The sequence below is a fragment of the Staurois parvus genome, unplaced genomic scaffold, assembly GCF_062004578.1.
Source record: "Staurois parvus isolate SC_StPar_1 unplaced genomic scaffold, SC_StPar_1.0 ptg000635l, whole genome shotgun sequence".
NCBI lineage: Eukaryota > Metazoa > Chordata > Amphibia > Anura > Ranidae > Staurois > Staurois parvus.
Window position 1 is genome coordinate 1,753,761 of NW_028318431.1, and position 22,341 is coordinate 1,776,101.

General features: G+C 44.2%; 2 protein-coding genes across 2 annotated transcripts in view; both read right to left on the reverse strand.

Annotated features, from left to right (window-relative positions):
- PIR (pirin) overlaps nucleotides 1-2,637 on the reverse strand; it is a 69,235-nt gene extending 66,598 nt beyond the window's left edge. The window contains exon 1 of the mRNA XM_089693634.1: nucleotides 2,273-2,637. The gene's annotated coding sequence lies outside the window, so the exon portion shown is untranslated. The remainder of the gene's footprint in view (nucleotides 1-2,272) is intronic.
- A 17,323-nt stretch (nucleotides 2,638-19,960) lies between these two features.
- The window catches only part of LOC149449176 (uromodulin-like), a 43,685-nt gene continuing 41,304 nt past the window's right edge, over nucleotides 19,961-22,341 (reverse strand). The window contains exons 7-8 of the mRNA XM_089693609.1: nucleotides 21,974-22,127; nucleotides 19,961-20,060 (exon numbers count right to left, since the gene is read on the reverse strand). Of these exons, the coding sequence (XP_089549735.1) occupies nucleotides 19,971-20,060; nucleotides 21,974-22,127 (244 nt within the window). The 3' untranslated portion in view covers nucleotides 19,961-19,970. The remainder of the gene's footprint in view (nucleotides 20,061-21,973; nucleotides 22,128-22,341) is intronic.

Genomic DNA, 22,341 nt, shown 5'->3' on the forward strand with positions numbered 1-22,341 from the left:
ATCCAGCTCTCCAGGCCATTTCATGTGGCCCTTGCACCTCTAATGCAGGTCTCCACCCCCCATCTTGTCTCTGCAGTTGGTAGCAGAGAGGAGAATAGAATTCATCTGCCAAATCCTGCACCTCTCAGTGCAGCTGCAGCATCCTCTCATCTCTGCCTCTCCTGGTCGCAGCATTCAGCAGACTCTGGTAACTGATTCCTCTCCTCCTCTGGTCCTCCTCCAGACCCTGCACTTTCTGCTTTCCACCTCTGTCCGCAAAGGGGGAGGAAGGAGATGTTAGGGAGGGTGTGGGATTCTTGACATCTGATGTAATGGGGGGGGGGGGGGGGTGAGGTGCTCTGGACATCTAGTCTTACAGATACAACTGGCCCTTTGAGGGCAACCATAATGCTGATACGGCCCGCAATGAAATGGAGTTTGACACCCCTGTTCTAAAACATTTTTTAAATCAATTCCAGCATTCCACTCACATGTATGATGTAATTAAGCGCATCCTATGTCCATAGGTGAACACAAAAGCCAAACATCATAAGTGAAAGGCATACAGATCAAGAAGAAGCACTGCAGCAAGGAGGCTGTCCCCACCCTGGTCAAGCAACACATGTTTAGGCTGTAACTAAACACATACAAGTAATCATATCCATAGGCTACTGGATGTCAAGGATGTACCACTGGCTGGAGGTGGCCCAGTATGCGCTCAAGGAAAGGAGAGTATAATACAGCTGGCTGCATACAAGTGGTTGGAAGATCTGTACGAACAGGACTGAACCCGATTGGAGTTACTTTATGTAGCGCACTTAATTACATCATATGTGAGTGGAATACAGGAATTGTTTTAGCAATAAATATTTTAGAAGGATAAAACACTATATGGAGGAGGAGGTTCGTTGGAGAGCGCCAAACTCAGCTGGAAGTGGGTGCGGGTACCTGTCAAAGCCAAAAACAGTGCCAAGTGTGGGAGTTTGGCAGTTGAGGGGGAGGATGGAGTTCTGATTTAATGCCTATCTACAGATATATACAAATTCTGCACATAACATAGTGAACTGTATTCACAACAACGGCCTTTATGATTGTCATACATTATTAATGTCCCCTATACTAGTCATGCAGAGATATAGAAGTAAATATATATACTGTACATATTTGACAGCCTGCTAGAGTAACAATACCACTATATACATACATAGCATGGACTCAGGCCTGGTTCACACCAATGCGTTTTTCAGTGCTTTTTGCTGACACGCACTACAGTCCATTCAACATGGTTTCCTATGGGACATAGTCACATCTATGCTTTTTGAGCTGCTGAAGGTCAGGGGCTTTTTTAAATGCAAAAAGTAGTTGTTTTTGCTACAATAGAGTTCAAAGGAGAAGCTGCTGAAAAGCATGTACTGCGTTTTTGCCGCATTTTGCGTTTTTATTCTACCCAGCAACAAAAAAATTTCCCCTTTAAGAAAAAAACCCAGAACCCCCCCCCTGCAAATTGTGGTATACACGCAGCAAAAACGCACTGCAAAATGGACAAAAAGCATAATGCATTGGTTTGCGTTTGAAACAGACCTAAGGGACCCATTAATCAATGTCTTGATCCAACATCCGCACAACTTCTAATGGAAAGAAACATGTTACACCCAAGCACCTACCCCCCCCCCCCCAAGGGGGGCACTTATGTACAAAAACGTAGCTTGTGCTACGTTACATAACACTGCGCACACCAAAATGATAGCAATTCCGGGTTTCTAGATTTTTGGGCCATTATTCTCAGTAAACTCAAAACTGATGACTTTTAAAGTGCCCCCTATGAAAAATATAAGGTACTGAAGTCCACCGTTTTGCAGGTAGCCAACAAATGTAAAGCTTGACATGCTGGGTATCTATTTACCTGCTGCAACCTCATATTTTATATTTGACCAAAGTAGGTAATATATTGCATTTTTGTGCACTAAAATTACTTTGTGTATTTTTTACTACAATTTTGCACTTGATAACACAGGAACTAACACTATTTATTTCTCCAGGGTCTCTGCTCTCCAAATATATAACATGCGGGGGGGGGGGGGGAACTAATCTTCAGACCTAAAATGATTGTTTTTATGGTGTGCAAAAAAGAAATGCAAAACTGGCTTCAGCAGTGAAAAGGCTAAGTTGGCTAAAAATAAACTTACCCGAAAAGGCATAAAAAAAGTATTTAGCTCCCCCAATGTACAAACGCAGTAAAAATGAAGGAAGAAGCTTGCCATGGAATGATCTCACCTATAGCAGACACACTTACCTGTGTGTGTATGTGCTGGGACGATGCAGGGGATGATGACACTGCACAGGCTCTCCAGCCTTCTTAACCTCTCAGCTTCCCCTTGCTCAGCATGATTCAGCAGTAATAACCTACAGAGCAGTGTACAGTGTACTCCCCAGGGGTGGCTCAGGACAATGTGTGTACTCAGAGATCACAGGGCTGACACTCTGCAAGTCACCATGAGACAGACTTCGGTGCCAGCTCATGCCAGGGCAAGGCATGGTAGGGCGGCTCCCTGATCTGCCCAGCTCGGTGAGTCTCTCCTCCTACACTGTACTGTAGCCAACTTCAGTAGAAGCTGTCATCTCCGACTCACCTGTCAGTCATGTGACAGCAATCCTGAGCAAGAAGGGGGGCGGGGGGATCTGGCTGCAGACTGGAGCTCCACTTTCGACAGGAAACATGTGACCTGCACTCCACTTTTTTTAAAAAAATGAACTTTAATGTAACAAACGACTAATGGCTGAAGACAGGAGCTCCACTAGACAAGAAACGTGACCTCCACTCCAATTAAAAAAAATGACTTTGAAGTAACAAACAACGACAAAACTCGAGGAAGTGGAGCTCGTCTGCTGCCATTTGTCCTTTGTTACATTAAAGTTCATTTAAAAAAAAATGGTGGAGTGGAGGTCACATGCTTCCTGTCGAAAGTGGAGCTCGTCAGCAGCCAAGAGATGCCAACTGTAGAGGGCGGAGCATTTGTTGCTAAGGACGCCTCGTCTATACAATCAATAAGTGCCTTTTAGGGCTCATTCACATTTATTTATTTATTTCAGGTACTTCTATATCGCCATCAATTTACACAGCGCTTTACATATATATTGTACATTCACACCAGTCCCTAACCCTGGAGGGGCGTACAATCTAAGGTCCCTAACTCACATTCATACATACACATACTAGGGCCAATTTAGACAGGAGCCAATTAACCTACCAGCATGTCTTTGGAGTGTGGGAGGAAGCTGGAGTACCCAGAGGAAACCCATGCAGGCACAGGGAGAACATGCAAACTCCAGTCGACTTTATTTCTAACTCTTGCCAAACGCCCCTCTAGCATTTGACAAGCATTAGACAGGCAATTGTGAAGCGTTTTTAACGCTCCAAAAACGCCCTATGCGTGGTTTTGCAGCGGTTGGTAGGCGTTTGCCAAGCGTCTCTGGGTGTATGGAGGTGGGAAAAGTAGGAAGAATTATGCAGGCCATAGACGGGTTGTTTATCGGCCGAAAATTTGGCCGATAAACGAAAAATCGGTCGGCGCAGATGCTGCCACCATCATCCACGCCCGTCGGATGTTTTTCGTGGATTTTCCAGCATGACCAATAAAAGTAAACGAGACGATCCACGAAAAACGGCCGACGGGCGGGCCCAACTAACGGTGTGAATATCGTCCGATTTTTCGTACAGGTGAAAAATCGGCCGATAAACGACCCTTCTATGGCCTGCAGTCCTGGGACCAATCCGCCCTGTATGTTTCTCCCTGCAGAAGTGGAAAGTGATTCGGACTGGGCTGTGAGTAGAACCAGTGTAGCGGCAAGATGAGTATCGCATGAAAATCAGTATCCCCTGAAGCAACTGCGCATGTGCCGGTTTAAGGCACTAGCAGCCGATTACCGAACTACTGCAGATGAACATGTGCTGAGTTAAATTAACCCATTACGTGGCGGACGATTGGCAGCGGGACACAGGATTGTCAGTGACATGGGGGTGGGGGGGAACAGTTTCTGTGACATGGGATTGGCAATGTTGGTGACATGGGGAGGGGCAGTGCCGGTAACATGGGGGGGGCAGTAACATGGGGGGCAGTGGCGGTGACATGGGGGGGCAGTGTGAGTGACATGGGGGGGCAGTGGCAGTAATGGGGGGGCAGTGACATGGGGAGGACAGTGTGAGTGACATGGGGGGGGTAGTGGCAGTGACATAGAGAGGACAGTGTCAGTGACATGGTGGGGGCAATGTCAGTGACATATGGGGGGGACAGCTTCAGTGACATGGGGAGGGCAGTGATAGTGACATCAGGGAAGACAGTCCTCCCCGATGTCACTATCACTGTCCCCCATTTCACTGACTCCCACCTCCATGTCACTGCTCCCCCATGTCACTTACGCTATCCTCCCCCATGTCATTAACACTGCCCTCCCATGTCACTGTCCCCCCATGTCACTGTACCCCCCCCCCCCCGCAATGTCACTGTCGTCTCTCTGATCCATTATGCTCCCCAATCCGCAGATCCAATCCATCTTGCGGGGATCTCAACCTATACGGGGTTAACTGATCTCACAACCCATAGTGATCCGCAGGATCAGCTTCAGTGGTTTGCAGCCTGTAAGGGGTTAACTGTGGCAGCTCTGTGCTAAAGTCGGAGATCGACAATCGACTTCTTGCCTGAAACCGGCACATGCGCAGTTGCTTCAGGGGATACATATCTTCACAGGATACTCATTTTACCGCTACACCGGATACAGTCTGCCATTCAGGGAAGGCGGTTCTAATGGGAGGGCCGGTGAGTACACCATGGAAGTCAGTATCCTGCCGCTATACTGAGATGGATGTTCCCGGTTGGTTGGAGCTGTGATCTGCAATCATCCGGTGATCGGGACAGAATGTAATGTGTATGTACAGATTTCCCACAGGATCGATCTTCTGCCAATTGACTTGTCTGTATCCACAGCATTAGAAAAATATAGAGAAGGCAGATGATGGCAGGATGAGTGTGCTGTGACTTTGTTCCTGTAGTAGAGGCTCTCCAGGGCTGCGGCATGGCTTTCTGTCAAACTCGGGCTGCACGAATCTGTTTAATAAATAACAATCCACCTAATGACCGGATCTGTCAGATCTCCAGTGTCCACAGACAGGCAGACTGCGGTGTCTAGTACAAGGTGATCGCTAGTAGAAATCCCAGGACCACACTAGGAAAATGGTTGTGACTTCTGTCTGACTTACTGCTTTGCCACACCTACCAGAACACAAATACCCACCTCCACAACTCAACACTTGGAGCTTAGTGGATATGTGAGGTCCCCCCATTGGATGATGATTGGTGGAGATGGGTTTAATTCCAGAGGAGGTGAGTTCAGCAGCCAACCAGAAGTCAGGGATTATTATTATACAGGATTTATATAGCGCTCTGTGTAAAGAAAGTTCAATGGGTCTGTACAGAAAATGTAAGAAAACAATTTTTAGTGCTTCCAAGAAAAAATGTTTAAAGTGATAGTAAAGGTTAATTTTTTTTTTAATAACAAACAGGGTATACTTACCTGATGTGTGCAGTGGTTTAGCACAGAGCAGCCTGGATCCACATCTTCTGGGGTTCCCTGCCGGCTCTCCTGGCTCCTTTCTGTTGGGTGCTCCCATAGCAAGCAGCTTATTATGGGGGCACCTGAGCAGTCTGTTGCTCTTGGCAGCAGCATTTTGGCAGAAAAAATGCCAGACCTAGGGTCTGAGGGTGCCTGCATCAGGACCCATATTGGGTCTGAGGGTGCGGGCATCAGGACCCATCTGGGGTCTGAGGGTGCTGGCATCAAGACCCATCTGCGGTCTGAGGGTGCTGGCATCAGGACCCATCTGGGGTCTGAGGGTGCTGGCATTAAGACCCACTTTGGGGTCTGATGGTGCTGGCATCGGGACCCACTTTGGGGTCTGATGGTACTGGCATCGGGACCCACTTTAGGGTCGTAGGGTGCTGGCACCAGCACCCACCTGGGGTCGTAGGGTGCTGGCACCGGGACCCACCTGGGGTCTGAGGGTACTGCCATCGGGACCCACCTGGGGTCTGATGATGCTGGCATCGGGACCCACCTGGGGTCTGATGATGCTGGCATCGGGACCCACCTGGGGTCTGATGATGCTGGCATCGGGACCCACTTGGGGTTTGAGGGTGCTGGCATCGGAACCCACCTGGGGTCTGGTGGAGCTGTCATCGAGGACAACTGGGGTTTGAGGGTGCTTGCATGGTGACCCAACTGGGGTCTGAGGGTGCTGGCATTGAGGCCCACCTGAGGTCTGAGGGTGTAACGGAACCGGACTCCGACTGCACTAGGGTATACCGATAAACTCTCGCTTCCCTGTCCAAACACCATCCACGGACACCACCGCTGGCCATACGAGACTAGACAAGACCAGTCTTGAAGGAAACCAGGAAATATACTGCTTTATTTTAACATAGATAAAAGATATATACACAGGGCAGGGAAATACACACCCAGTAACAAGAAACACATCAGCAGGCAGTCCCATCAGGGGCAAGGGCTGCCGGAAACACTCCCCACCAAGCCAATACACAAACACATACATCCCATAATAGTTTGCTCCCAAGCAAGACACACAATAGAACAATGGGATACAACCACATGGCATTAAACAATGAACAACCCCCACCTATACATGTCTACACAATATCAGGACATTTCTCCCTGCACCTGCAGTCTCTGGTCATCTCCTGTACTAAGTTTGCAGTCTCTGGTTATCTGTACTAAGTCTGCAGTCTCTGGTCATCTGTAGTACATCTGCAGTCTCTGGTCATCTCCTGTAGTACATCTGCAGTCTCTGATCATCTCCTGTAGTACATCCGCAGTCTCTGGTAATTTCCTGTACTATGTCTGCAGTCTCTGGTCATCTCCTGTACTATGTCTGCAGTCTCTGGTCATCTCCTGTACTATGTCTGCAGTCTCTGGTCATCTCCTGTACTGTGTCCGCAGTCTCTGGTCATCTCCTGTACTATGTCTGCAGTCTCTGGTCATCTCCTGTAGTACATTCGCAGTATCTGGTCATCTCCTGTACTATGTCTGCAGTCTCTGGTCATCTCCTGTACTATGTCCGCATTCTCTGGTCATCTCCTGTACTATGTCCGCAGTCTCTGTTCATCTCCTGTAGTACATCCGCAGTCTGTTATCATTTCCTATACTATGTCTGCAGTTTCTGGTCGTCTTCTGTATCATGTCTGAAGTCTTTGATCATTTCCTGTAGTACATCCGCAGTCTCTGGTCATTTCCTGTACTATGTCCATAGTCTCTGGTCATCTCCTGTACTATGTCTGCAGTAGACACCCTACGATATCTGCTGAGAGGTATGTTGAGTCCATAGAAGATTTTTTTCCACATGTTTTTGTAAAATTACCATTTTGTTTCTTTTTACACAAAGTTGTCACTTGAATGATTTATTGCTCACACATGCCATGGGTATATGTGGAATTACACCCCCAAGTACATTCTGCTACTTCTACTGAGTATGGGGATACCACATGTGTGAGACTTTTTGTGAGCCTAGCCACATACAGGAGCCCAATATCCAATGACCACTTTGAAAGTCTGAAGATGCATAACTTCCTCATTTCACACATCCTCACTACCTATCACAATTTCGGAGGCACTGAAATGCCAGGATAGCACCAATTCCCCCCCCCCCCCCGTCTAAATTACCTCTTTTGGAAAGTAGACACCTCAAGGAATTTAATAAGAGGCATGGTGAGTATTTTGCAGATCTCGTTTTTTCTCACAAGGTTTTGAAAAAGGAGAAAATGAAAAGAAAAAATATGTTTTGGTTTTCTTTCTTCTTTTTCCAAAAACTTGTGGCAACAAACGTGATCTGCAAAATACTTACCATGCCTCTTATAAAATTCTTTAGGGTGTTATTTGGGGGGGGGGGGGTTCTTACTATCCTGGCATTTCAGGGCCTCCAAAACTTTGATAGGTAGTCAGGAAGTGTAATGAGGAAATAAAGCCCTTTAAAAGCCTGAAGGTACCGTATTTTCCGGCGTATAAGACGATTTTTTACCCCTTGAAAATCTTCTCAAAAGTCAGGGGTCGTCTTATACGCCGGTAACGGCATGCTGACACTTTTTAGGGGGGCGGCGCGGTCCCGCCGCCGCCCCCCCCTTCCAACAGAAGGGAAACTAAGTACAGGGGTGGGCAGGGGCTGCTGTCTCTTACCTGGCTCCGGTCCCACGACGATCCGGTCCAGGAAGTGCGGCTGCTCCTTCCTTCGGTTCGTCCACTGGATGTTCGCGCGGCTGCTCGGCTCCGCCTCCTCACCGGTGATTGGCCGCCAGAACTGTAGCTCAGGAAAGGCACACAGGCGGCCAATCACCGGTGAGGAGGCGGAGCTGAGCGGCCCCGCAAAAATCGAGTGGAGATGCAGGTAAGTGTGCCGTGCTTAGGTGCTGCTGCAACCACATATGCTGGCTGCAGCAGCACCACACTGGAACAGGGGTCAGCAAGTGTCAGTGGGAGGAATAGTGCCCCATCGTTGGTGTCACTGATACCAATGATGGGGCATTATTCCTCCCACTGACACCAACGATGGGGCACTCCCCCCCCCCACTGACACCAACGATGGGGCACTATTCCTCCCCCCCCACTGACACCAACGATGGGGCACTATTCCTCCCCCCCCACTGACACCAATGATGGGGCACTATTCCACCCCCCACTGACACCAATGATGGGGCACTATTCCACCCCCCACTGACACCAATGATGGGATACTATTCCTCCCCCCCCACTGACACCAACGATGGGGCACTATTCCCCCCCCCCCACTGACACCAACGATGGGATACTATTCCTCCCACTGACACCAAAGATAGGGCACTATTCCACTGACACCAATGATGGGGTGCTATTCCCCCCAATGATACTAATGACGGGGCACTATTCCTGCCACTGATACCAATGATGGGGCACTATTCCTCCCACTGACACCAATGATGGGACACTATTCCTCCCACTGATACCAATGATGGGGCGCTATTCCTCCCACTGATACCAATGATGGGACACTATTCCTTCAACTGACACCAATGATGGAGCACTATTCCTGCCACTGATACTAATGATGGGGTGCTATTCCTCCCACTGATACCAATGATGGGGCACTATTCCTGCCACTGATACTAATGATGGGGCACTATTCCTGCCACTGATACCAATGATGGGGCACTATTCCTCCCACTGACACCAATGATGGGGCACTATTCATCCCACTGATACCAATGATGGGGCACTATTCCTCCCACTAATACCAATGATGGGGCACTATTCCTTCCACTGATACCAATGATGGGACACTATTCCTGCCACTGATACCAATGATGGGGCACTATTCCTGCCACTGACACCAATGATGGGGCACTATTCCTCCCACTGACACCAATGATGGGGCACGATTCTTCCCACTGGTGTGCACTGGAAGAGGGGTAGTCTTATACGGCGAGTATAGCCCAAACACTACATTTTAAACAGGAAAAGTAGGGGGTCGTCTTATACGCCCAGTCGTCTTATACGCCGGAAAATACGGTACTTATTAGATTTTGTGCTCCTGTACGTGGCTAGACTGCCAAAAAGTCTCTCACATGAAGTATCCCCATACTCAGGAGAAGTAGCAGAATGTATTTTGTGGATTAATTCCACATATACTCATGGCATGTGTGAGCAATAGTGACAATTCTGTGTAAAAGAAAAAAAAAATTTTTTTGTCATTTTCCAAAAACTTTTTGTAAAAAATTAAATTCTTCTATTGATTCAACATGCCTCATAGCAAATAGTTTAGGGTGTCTACTTTCCAAATATGGTGTCATTTGGGGGGGTGGGGGCATTTTATGCCCAGCATTAGAAGTTTATGCCACACATCACTCACTCTTCTAACCTGAAGACCAATCCTTTCTGACACTTTTTGTTCACAAGGAAAAATCAGTGTTTTTTGCTAAGAAATTACTTTGAACCCCCAAAAATTATATATTTTTTTTAAAGCAGACACCCTAGTGAATAAAATGGTGGGTGCTGCAATTTTTTTTTTGTCACATAGGTTTTGGAATCATCTACATTGTAGAATTTGTTAGTTTTGTGTACATAGGAATAGATCTGGCAATGACCACAAGGATACCTACCTGTGGTCTTACCCATTTTTGTTAACCAGTTTTCTTTCAGAGTCTTTTTAAATTCTGATTGTACCAATATATTGTTCAAATTAGAAGTTCTTTTAGTAACCATCTGTGGTTTATCACCCACAATCGTGGACTTTCTCTGACTTGCTCCAGTCGCAGGATAATTCTTGGTAAAAGTTTTATTTCTGTTTTTATTCCCTTTTATTTTATAGTGAATAGCCAATTGTGTGTCTTTTTGTATTTTCTGTATTATTTGTAACTCTTTATACTTTGTACATATTTTATGCACTGCCCACTTTCGGGATATTAAATCATAAAATTAATAAGTGACTTCTGGGTACTTAAGCTCGGGCTCATATCTCCGGAGAGATTGTATTGTATTGCAGTGTCTATATATGCTCGGTCTACGTTCATTGCCAATCTGTATGCAATTGCACTGTGTGTTGGCAGATTGCATGCAGATTGTAAAGTAGCAGATCTGCCAGACGGAGATCTGTGTGTGTGTGGTGGCCCAGCAGACCAGTCTGCGGACAAACTGTTGGGTGGTGACAAGCTACCGTTTGTTGTGTGTCTGGTTTGGGGGTGTGTGGACAGTGGAAGAGTGATTAACACCGGGGTTCTAGCTTGTAGGATAGCTGGAGGAATCCTAGAAGGGTGTGCCAATTGCTAGACTGCTCTCCAACCCTTAGAGTGCACCAGATTATATATAAGATTCATATCTGCCTGTGTGTGGTCAGCCAGCTGGATTGAAGTGGAGTCTCATGTGACAATCGCCCGTCAGACCCCTGACCTTCTCACCAAACTTGTGACCGAAGGACTAGCCAATCTGAAGCCACGATGTCACGTGCGTAACAATGCCACGCCCAGCTGCACCATGCACAGCGATTTTCCAGCTAATGGACCACAAATCGATGTACCGGCAGCCTGACTGCGATTGTTACTGGTTCAGGTTAATTACGCAATTAACCCTTCACACTGCCACCACCTCCTTTTTGTACAGAGAAAGATGAAACTCGGCAATAACACTATGATGGTTGAGATAATCGCCTGTATAACACTGTCACTGCAGACAGGCTATACAGAGGGTTAAACAAACACAGTAGCGCTCTTTTAGAGGCAGGAATTCGTAAACTGGATTAATGAGCTATAGAAACAGTTCAACACTTTCAGAAAGAAAGATTTATTACTAAAAGGTCAAAAGGGTGCAATAAAAATATTTACAGAGAAAAGATGTAACCAATATATATATATATATAAATATACAGAGAACAATAGCACAACAAAGAGGTAACAGAAAGGAAAGTAAAGGGTTAAAGTACTTGCCAATCAGCCTTGGGTTAAGCAGATCAAGTTTCAGACCAAAAGGGCATGTCTCCCAAGTTGGTTCTGATGTTAAACGGGAGAATTCTTCAACTTCCACTCTTAGGCCTGACAGCCTATTTTGTAGTCCCCCAGCAGGGGGTGTCTTTGAAGCCAAGGACCAATGCCTCATTTGGGTAGGGGTTGTCTGGGCGGAGACCCAAACTAGAACCAAAATCTCTCCTAGTTCATGTTTTGGCTCATAACTTTTCCTAGGCACAAGTAACATTCCACCCGTGGGTAGATTAATATGCAGACGCATCTGAGGAATGGTTAGATATGAGATATGAAATACATATTTGAGTGGTTCAAGAGATGTAATTTTCTGCTTTCCTATGTACTCCAGCCAAGGAGAGTGACATATCAAACTGTTTGTCTTCTCATGGCCAATCTGAAGATATGCCTGTTTTCTATGTAAATCTCTCATATTCCAAGATATGAGACATAGGGGAAAAATGGATTTTAAAAGTGTTATCTAGTTTCTTACTCGTCTGGAATGTCTTTGAACTCAGGGGAAGGCTTGGGTTATCTTTGTACGAGGTGCCAGATTGCTCAGCTTTCCAGCCAGCCCAGCACCCAGCTCAAAGATGGTTTATAGCTCGGAGCTCCCAGCTGTACCCTGGCCTGCCTGTGACACTTCCAACACACACACACCGACCAAATGTCACTGTGACTCTCTCATGATTGCTACATCTCCCTCTAGTGGTGGCCAGAAGTAGTGCGGGCTATCAGTATATCACGGTCAGTCTTATATGCCGAAAGTAAGTCCCCCTCATTCCCTCTTTACCCCAAGTCACGGCCGGACGTACATGCCTTGGTTAGCTAGTCGCTGTGTGCGTGCGGTGTGGATCCATGACAGATTGGCGGCAGTGAGCGGGATCTGCTTAGTACATTAGTGCATGGTTTATTCATTTAACCTTTGTACTAAAGGTTGAAAGCTTGGTAGAAGTGACTGGAAAAAGAGAGGAAGGCACCTCTAAGTGCAGTATTCACAATTTATTAGTAGACAATGGAAAATTTGCACTTACAAGATAAACGGTTAAAAAGACTCATCAAGTGGTAATTGGATCCAGGTGGGACATCCAGCCGTCCAGCAGCAAGCTCCTTCATCTTTCAGCATGACAACGACCCAAAGCATACATCCAAATCAACAAAGGAATGTGTCAGGCTCCGCCCAACGGGATCTCTAGTGGTCCACAGCACGGGGTTTCCCAGGACGCGGAGTCTAAGTCCCAGTCTGCCTTTTCACCAGGGCCCCTGATGGTGGGGATGGACTTGGTGCAAGACTGGAACCAGGTCGCGTCCCTGGGCACCCCCGGCGGTGGCAGAGGGGTCCCGCTGAGGGTATGTGCCCGGGATGAGCCTGCTGTGAAGGGGATGACAGACCCCGATCCGAGCGGGATGGATGGGATGACAGATCCCGATCCGAGCGGGATGGATGGGATGACAGATCCCGATCCGAGCGGGATGGATGGGCGACTGCTAGGGGTGAGCGAGGTCAGACTAGCCAGGTCGGTATAGTGCGGGCAGCGTGGTACAGGGGGAGCAAGCGGAGAATGGTCGGGGTCACAAGCCAGGTTCAGCAGGTAGCGGGCAGCGTGGTACCGAGGGTCAGGCAGAGGGATGGTCAGGAAGGAGCCGGGGTCAGAGCAGGAGAGGGTCAGCGTAATCAGAACAGGCAGAGTTTGGCAACAAGGAAACGTACTAGCAGGAACACAGGAACAGGAACAAGACCTTGCGGCAATTTGGAAATGCACAGGGCAGATTTAAATAGGGCGCCCTGTGTTTCCATTGGTGCGGCCGCGATTGCTACTGCGCATGTGCGGCCGCCGCCGCGATCTCTGTGTTCGCTGGCCAGGAAGAATCGGCGATCTGCGCATGCGCGCGACGCTGAGCGGCCGGGATCCTTGACAGAATGGCTCCACCAGAAGAAGATTCAAGCTTTGGAATTGCCCAGGCAGAGCCCAGACTTGAATCTGATGGAAAATCTGTGGGGTGATCTGAAGAGGACTGTGCACAGGAGATGCCCTTGTAATCTGACAGATTTGGAGTGTTTTTGCAAGGAAGAGAGGGCAAATATTGCCAAGTCAAGATGTGCCATGCTAATAGACTCATACCCAAAAAGACTGAGTGCTGTAATAAAATCAAAAGGAGTTTCAACAAAATATTAGTTTAAGGGTGTGCACATTTATGCAACAATATTTTAGTTTATTTTTACTTCCCTCCACCTAAAAGATTTCAGTTTGTTGTTCAACTGAGTTGAAGTTTATAGGTTACATTAAAGGTGGAAAAAGTTCTGAAATAATTTATCTTTGTCTGATGTTTTTACATCACAGAAACCTGACATCTTAACGGGTGTGTACAGTTTTTATATCCAATTCATATGTGTGTGATTTTGCACAGAAAGTCCACCCTGTAGCAGTAAATCTGATGGTTGATGGTGATTCCTCCTGTCGTTACAATTTACTGCCTGGGTCATTCAGAGAACTGCATGCCTTAGACACCTGGAGCATGTGCAAAAGCAGTGACAACAGAGGGCAGAGCAGAAAATATAGATTGTTGCCACTGCCAACAAGCAGGAAGAAGTGACTGGCAGGATCAACAGAAATTTTAATATATATATAAATGTTTTAAAAAAATAAAATGCACTCAATACCAGGCACATTTATTGCAAAGACTTATTTAGCAGTTTATTTATATATGAGTAGAGATTTATTTTCAGATTTACTGACATGTTAACAGTCTTTCTGATCAGCAGTTTATTTAGATTTTAATTAAAAGACCACATTGTGTGTATTTCAAACAATAAAGATGTTAGCCAGAAGTAGTCCAAAGACTGTAAACATACTGAATCCTGCAACCGTGCCTGTAAATACAAAGAAAAATAAATGATAAGGCACTGTTATATACATTATATGTGTAAACATTTACGTAGATAAAATTACACCTTTTCATTCCAGAAACTTAAAAAAAGAATATAGAAAAATCCTATACATTTGTACAGTTCATTCAAATAAATGGTGTGTACCAAAATAATTGAGTCTTTTATTATTTATGTTAGAGTCTCTGTTGAGGTAATTTTCCATAATGTCCTGTTAGGACAAGTCATTGGGAAGTTCTCAAAATACAATCCAGGCAAAAACACATTTTTGGTAAAATATGAAAGGGTTGACACTTAAAGTGATATTAAAGGCTATTTTTTTGGTTAAAATAAAAAACATGTAAGTGGTCCCTTGTTTTGGCAGTCCCCCACTGCACTGTCCGCTCCTCCTGTGGGTGCCCTCTCAGTAAGCTGTGTGCTCCTGCAGTTGCCCTCTCCAGATCCGGGCAGTGTGTGTCCATAGACACACACAGCAGGGCTCCACCATGCCCCCCCCCCTCCACTGACTGATAGCAGAAGGAGCCTATGGCTCCCACTGCTGCCTGTGTCTCCTGCGACAGCAGGAAGAGAGAGCAGTGGATCTGTAGCCGATACAGGATTGGTGGAGGAGTCAGGTGTTCACGGAGGAGGGGCCCAACAAGTAGTGGGACATTTTTAACCATTGGGCACATTTACCCTCTTCCTGACCAGGCCAGCGCTTTGAATGACAATTTCGCAGTTACATAACAATGTACCCATATGACATGTTTATACTTTTTTTCACATAGAGCTTTCTTTGAGCAAAAAGAGCAAAACATTTGAAAAAAAAAAAAAAGGTTTTCTTTGTTTCTACTAGAAAAGTTTGCAGAGGTAATTCTTCTCCTTCACTGATGTGCATTGATGAGGCTGGACTGATAGGCAGCACTGATGGGCACTGAAAGGCAGCACTGATGGGTGGCACTGTTGTGCAGCACTGATGGGTGACGCTGCTGGGCACTGATGGGTGGCACTACTGGGCGGCACTGATAATCAGGGCCCTGATTATCAGTGCAGATCTCCTCTGTCACGTTTGCTGGTTATCGGCAGTACTTTCCTCACACTGTGACAACGTGAGGAAAGTGCTGCCAATAACTAGCAACTGTATTTACTTTGTGATCTGCTGTGTCATTGTTTTATTTTTTGCACTATAAATGAAAAAAGAGCGAAAATTTTGAAAAAAAGGTTTTTCTTTGTTTCTATTATAAAATTTTGCAAACAGGTAATTTTTCTCCTTCACTGATGTGCGTTGATGAGATTGCACTGATGAGGCAGCACTGGTGGGCATTGATGAGGAGGCACTGATGGGCACTGATAGGCGGCAATGATGGGCACTAATAGGCAGCACTGAAGGGCAATGACTGACAGCACTGATGGGAAAAGATTGGCAGCACTGATGGGCAGCACTGTTGGGCACTGATGGGCAACACTGAAAATCAGGGTATTGATAATCAGTGCCCTGATTATCAGCGTAGATGAATCCTTTCACAGTTGCCAGTTATCGGCAGTACTTTCTTCATACTGTGACAGCGTGAGGAAAGTACTGCTGATAACTGGCAAGTATATTTACATGGAGATCAGCTGTGATTGGACACAACTGATCACATGTAAAAAGGCCACTATGATTGGCCCTTTACCGTGTCATGTGATCAGCTGTGTCCAAAGGACACCGTGATAATAGAGTGCTGGGGGTGTGTTCTAGGAGGATGTCAAATGATGCCCTCCCAGAACTGGATCACCACATTGTGGCCATCATTTGGCTATAGGGCAATCAAGAAGTGGTTAAGGCAGCTCATTAGTTTTGAATGGGCTGTCAACACACAGGAACAGATCAAAAAGGGAACATGCAGCATTTTGTCTAAAGCAGTGCACCAAAATGCTGCAACCCATGCACATTGCTCTGATGCATCCTATGTACAGTACGTCAGAGCCGTTGCTTTAGTGCATTGGGGTGCAATTCAAAATGAATGGCACTACAATGTGGTAACGTGTGTAATGTGCATTCCGGGAACTGAAACACACCCAATCAGGAAAAGTGTTTGCTTGGCACTTGGAAAGTTGGTTAAATTATGGTATTTTCAGAAGCATATTAGAGGATTTCCAAGAAAAGTTTAATTTTTACAATAACGTGTAACACACCCAATTGCAAAAAAGTTTACAATAACATGTGTAACACACCCAATTTCAAAAAAGTTTACAATAACATGTGTAACACACCCAATTGCATAAAAGGTTACAATAACATGTGTAACACACCCAATTGCATAAAAGTTTACAATAACATGTGTAACACACCCAATTGCATAAACGTTTACAATAACATGTGTAACACACCCAATTGCAAAAAAGTTTACAAAAACATGTGTAACACACTCAATTGCATAAAAGTTTACAATAACATGTGTAACACACCCAATTGCAAAAAAGTTTATTCTAATAAAAAAAATCTAAACAGTTACATTTGAAAACTGTATATTAAAAAGGTAAAATTGTATGCTTACCAACACTGCGACCTGTGAAAAAAAAATACTTATTACTCATCAATTTTAAATGGGCTGTCAACTTACAGGAACAGACCACAAATTAACATGCTGCCATTTTTTCTAATTCAGTTCACCAAAAAGCCTCAGACCAATCAAAAAAGGAACATGCAGCATTTTTTCCAAAGCAGTGCACCAAAATACTGCAACCCATGTACATAGCTCCAATGCAAGCTATATACATCAGAGCTGGTTGCTTTAGTGCGTTAGGGTGCAATTCAAAATTAATGGATCTAAAATATGGTAACATGTGCAATGGGCATTGCAGTAATGCCAACACACCCAATTACAATAGTAATTTTTGGCGCTTAGGTGGTTGTAGAGAGCAGATTGGATTTCCAAGAATGGTGGAAATTCATGTTATCCTTAGGAAATATATGAAAAGCTACATTTGAAAACTATATAGGAAAAACCTAAAATGTTATACATACCAACACCACGATCTGTGAAAAAAAAACAAACAAAAAAACCATATTACTCATTCATTTTGACAAGGCTGTCTATGCACAGGAACAGACCAAAAATGGACATGCAGACATTTTTCCCAATGCAGCTCACTAAAATTCTGTAACTCATGTGCATCAAAGCTGTGTTGTCTTAGTGCCTTGGGGTGAAGTTCAAAGTGAATGGCACTACGATGCACTAATGTGTGTTCCAGTAAATCTAACTCAAATGCAAATGTGTTTTTTTGCCGCTTAAGGAAGTTGGTAACATTGAGGTATTTTAGAAGGCATACAGTGGGGATCGAAAGTTTGGGCACCCCAGCTAAAAATTTGTATTAATGTGCATAAAGAAGCCAAGGAAAGATGGAAAAATCTCCAAAAGGCATCAAATTACAGATTAGACATGCCTTATAATATGTCAACAAAAGTTAGATTTTATTTCCATCATTTACACTTTCAAAATAACAGAAAACAAAAAAATGGCGTCTGCAAAAGTTTGGGCACCCTGCAGAATTTATAGCGTGCACTGCCCCCTTTGCCAAGCTGAGACCTGCCAGTGTCATGGATTGTTCTCAATCATCGTCTGGGAAGACCAGGTGATGTCAATCTCAAAGGTTTTAAATGCCCAGACTCATCTGACCTTGCCCCAACAATCAGCACCATGGGTTCTTCTAAGCAGTTGTCTAGAAAACTGAAACTGAAAATAGTTGACGCTCACAAAGCAAGAGAAGGCTATAAGAAGATAGCAAAGCGTTTTCAGATGTCAATATCCTCTGTTCGGAATGTAATTAAGATATGGCAGTCATCAGGAACAGTGGAAGTTAAAGCAAGATCTGGAAGACCAAGAAAAATATCAGACAGAACAGCTAGCAGGATTGTGAGAATAACAATTCAAAACCCACGTTTGACTGCACGATCCCTTCAGAAAGATCTGGCAGACACTGGAGTTGTGGTACACTATTCCACTATAAAGAGATACTTGTACAAATATGGTCTTCATGGAAGAGTCATCAGAAGAAAACCTCTTCTACGTCCTCACCAAAAAATCATCGTTTGAACTTTGCAAATGAACATATAGACAAGCCTGATGCATTTTGGAAACAAGTTCTGTGGACCGATGAAGTTAAAATTGAACTTTTTGGCCGGAATGAGCAAAGGTACGTTTGGAGAAGAAGGAACACAGAATTTAATGAAAAGAACCTCTGTCCAACTGTTAAGCATGGGGTTGGATCAATCAAGCTTTGGGGTTGTGTTGCAGCCAGTGGCACAGGGAACATCTCACGAGTAGAAGGAAAAATGGATTCAATAAAATTTCAGCAAATTTTGGATGGTAACTTGATGCCATCTGTGAAAAAGCTGAAGTTAAAGAGAGGATGGCTTCTACAAATGGATAATGATCCTAAACACACCTCGAAATCCACGGGGGATTACATCAAGAGGCGTAAACTGAAGGTTTTGCCATGGCCTTCACAATCTCCTGACCTCAACATAATTGAAAATCTATGGATAGACCTTAAAAGAGCAGTGCGTAACAGACAGCCCAGAAATCTCAAAGAACTGGAAGACTTTTGTAAGGAAGAATGGGCAAACCTCAAACAAGAAATGAAAGACTCTTGGCTGGCTACAAAAAGCGTTTACAAGCTGTGATACTTGCCAAAGGGGGAAGTACAAGATATTAACTCTGCAGGGTGCCCAAACTTTTGCAGACGCCATTTTTTTGTTTTCTGTTATTTTGAAAGTGTAAATGATGGAAATAAAATCTAACTTTTGTTGACATATTATAAGAATGTCTAATCTGTAATTTGATGCCTTTTGGAGATTTTTCCATCTTTCCTTGGCTTCTTTATGCACATTAATACACATTTTTAGCTGGGGTGCCCAAACTTTCGATCCCCACTGTATAAAGGATTTCCAAGAAAAGTGATTTTTTTTCTTATTCTTAGGAAAAATCTGAAAAGCTACATTTGAAAACGATATAATAAAAAGGTAAAATTTTACACTTACCAATACTGACATCTGTATAAAAAAAAAAAAAAAATTACTTAATACTCATTAATTTTGAATGGGCTGCCAATGCACAGAAACAGACCAAATAACGGACATTGAACATTTTTTCCAATGCAACAAACTAAAATGCTGCAACCCATGTGCGTCAGAGCTGTCTTATCTTAGTGTGTTGGGGTGCAATTCAAAATGAATGGCACTACAATGCAGTAACAAGTGTAACGTACATTGCAGTAACTTCAATGCACCCAATTGCAAGTGTGTATTGGCAATAAAAGTGCAAATTCTTTTTATTCATAGGAAAAACATAACAAGCTACATATTTGAAAACAGTATATTAAAAAGGTAAAATGTATACTTACCAACACCATCATCTGTGAGAATAAAAAAAAAACATGTTTACTTATTACTCTTTTTTATGTTAAGCTGTTCATACAGAGATAAAATTAACTCATCCAAGAATTATAAACTTTCAGGGGTGAGTTCCTTTAATGTTTTAAATTGAAATCCTATTTAACTGCTAACAAAAATAGAAGAAAAAATAACTACAAAATAAATGTTATACTGTACCAGGCACTTCAATAGGCCCAAACGTCAGAGTTCCTTGTGTCTCTTGAATTTCACTGGTTGATCTGCTGCCAGAACAAGTCTGTAAGAAGAGAAATGCATTTTAAAATTCCTTCCTCACTCATTAACGTGAAGCTATTCACCAAGACAGGGTATATGGCATAGAAGGATATGTAGCACAATCCACAGTATAGTACTGTATAGATGCAAAACAAACAACTTCCTGCGCTCAAGGTGGATGTTCCAGTAGTGGAGGACCTTAGGTCTTCGACATCTTGAAGCTAGGCAAGACTGCAGCCCCCTGAGGATTGGGGAAGCCCAAAAAGAACATTGAAAAAGCAAAAATACAGGGCACACCAGCCTTGCGCATTACCTTAAAAACTCTTTTTATTAAAGGAGTGAAACAGATGTGCACATGATATCAAGCTCATCAATATCCACAGTGACCTGCACACTCTGGTCTACTGTGCCAATTCCAGCATATGGAAGACACTTCCAATTGCTGATGTGTTTCAAGGATAGGTACCCTCTTCTTCAGAGCCAGACCACAGCATAGCACAGTTCTACGCTGTCCCTAAACAAATTTGGGAGCCTTCCCTAACCATCTCCAAAATGCACAGACAATGTAGCTGCTTAGATCTCATATTTTTAGAGTGAAAGAACTGGTATGTCCATTACTTCACATTTTTAGTTTTTTGGGGAGTCATATGAGGCAAAATCTGCAACAGTGCATGTTCAGCTCAAATGTTTCAGCCATTAATTTAATTACGGCCCCAACAGTTTAGGGCAGGGTCCCAACAAATGTTTAATGACTTAGCGATTCAGCAGGCTTGGGGGCTTGGTGCTGCATGTTGGTGGAACTATTAAACATTGGAGACACTTCTTGGTACACAGTCTCCCCTCCTGGGTTTCTGCCTGGTGATTCATGCTGACAGAACTAATACTGTAGATATTTGAGACTTTGGTCTGATGAGGATGCTGCTTTGAGAACTATGTTTCTCCCAGGTTTTTGTGCCTAGGGGTTAAAGTGCTGCAGGTATCTACCCTCCTGGGAGGAACCCAGAAAGATGCTGGTTTCAAGTGATGTTCTGTTCTGGTCTACTGGAAGCAAACTGAAACTGTCCCGCACAAGAGAGGCAGTAAGTGACTGGTTGAGTGGAAATGTTTCATATTAACCTTTTCATGTTGCCCTGCATTGAAACATAAATATTGTGATACCATGTGAACCTCTATTTCCAGGGAGCCATGTTTTAAGTTTAAGTGTCCATCCAGCATAGCCCCCTGGGGATCCAGCATTTAGAAGGATGTGTAGAAGACAAGAGACTGTGTTCTGTGTAGAAAGCCTTCATGTATCCTGTGATCCCTCCACCCTTATTCCTATTCTGTGCACTAGTGCATTAAACCTGTACAAGTTTAAAGATGAATTCCAGGTATGGTATTTTTTCTTCTGGGTCCCAAGCTGATATGCGACCTGTTGCATTCTAAAAAACATGAGACTGGCCACTCAGCATGGGCACCATTCAGAGAATTCTTTGCATTTTCTGAATGAATGAAAAGCATTCTCTGAATGGACAAGGTGGAGAGAGTGGTATCACCCCCCCCCTCCACTTTGTCCAATAAGGAAACATTGTGCATTCACTCAGGAAATGTAAAGCATTCTTCTTATGGCTCTTGTGCTGAGCAGCTGACCTCCTGTCCTCACAGTGCATCAGGCCAGCCGCTCAGCACGGGACCCGGAAGCAGGTGGAGATCACTGGAGTAGCAGTGTCCAGGGGCATTGGACAGGTATGGTATATACATCTTCACATGTATGTTTGTAAAAAATACACCATATCTGGAATTAGGCTTTAATTTTAAAGTGAGTAAGCGGCCCTCGGACACTTAGCTGTTGATCATCTAGATGTCAGTATTTACTGACAGTACCACAAGAACCACAAGTGGTAGACATATATAAGTAAATAACTGTATACTTAGAAGTAATTAATTTTTACTTACAGGAGGACATGTATTTTTGCAAAGGTATATTTCACAATGCAAATAAACAACACTATAATCCCCAATGAACTTAAACATCTGTACGTAGAATTTCCCCTGGCTGGTAATCCCATTTTCTAAAATCCGTATAGTTGAGTCTTTTGGGTTAGGGCAGCTGTAAAAACAATAATAGTTATTATTATCATCTTCATCTATCTATCGTGCAAATCTTATCTAGATAATGTGTCATTATGCTTTGTTTCTGGTAGTAATTGAGCATGCTTGGCAGACATGCCCTATCACAAAACATTAGTAAGACTTCATCTTGAGTTCACAAAAAGTTACTATAGTTACTTAGTTAATTAGTTACTATAGTATAATGTGAGGCA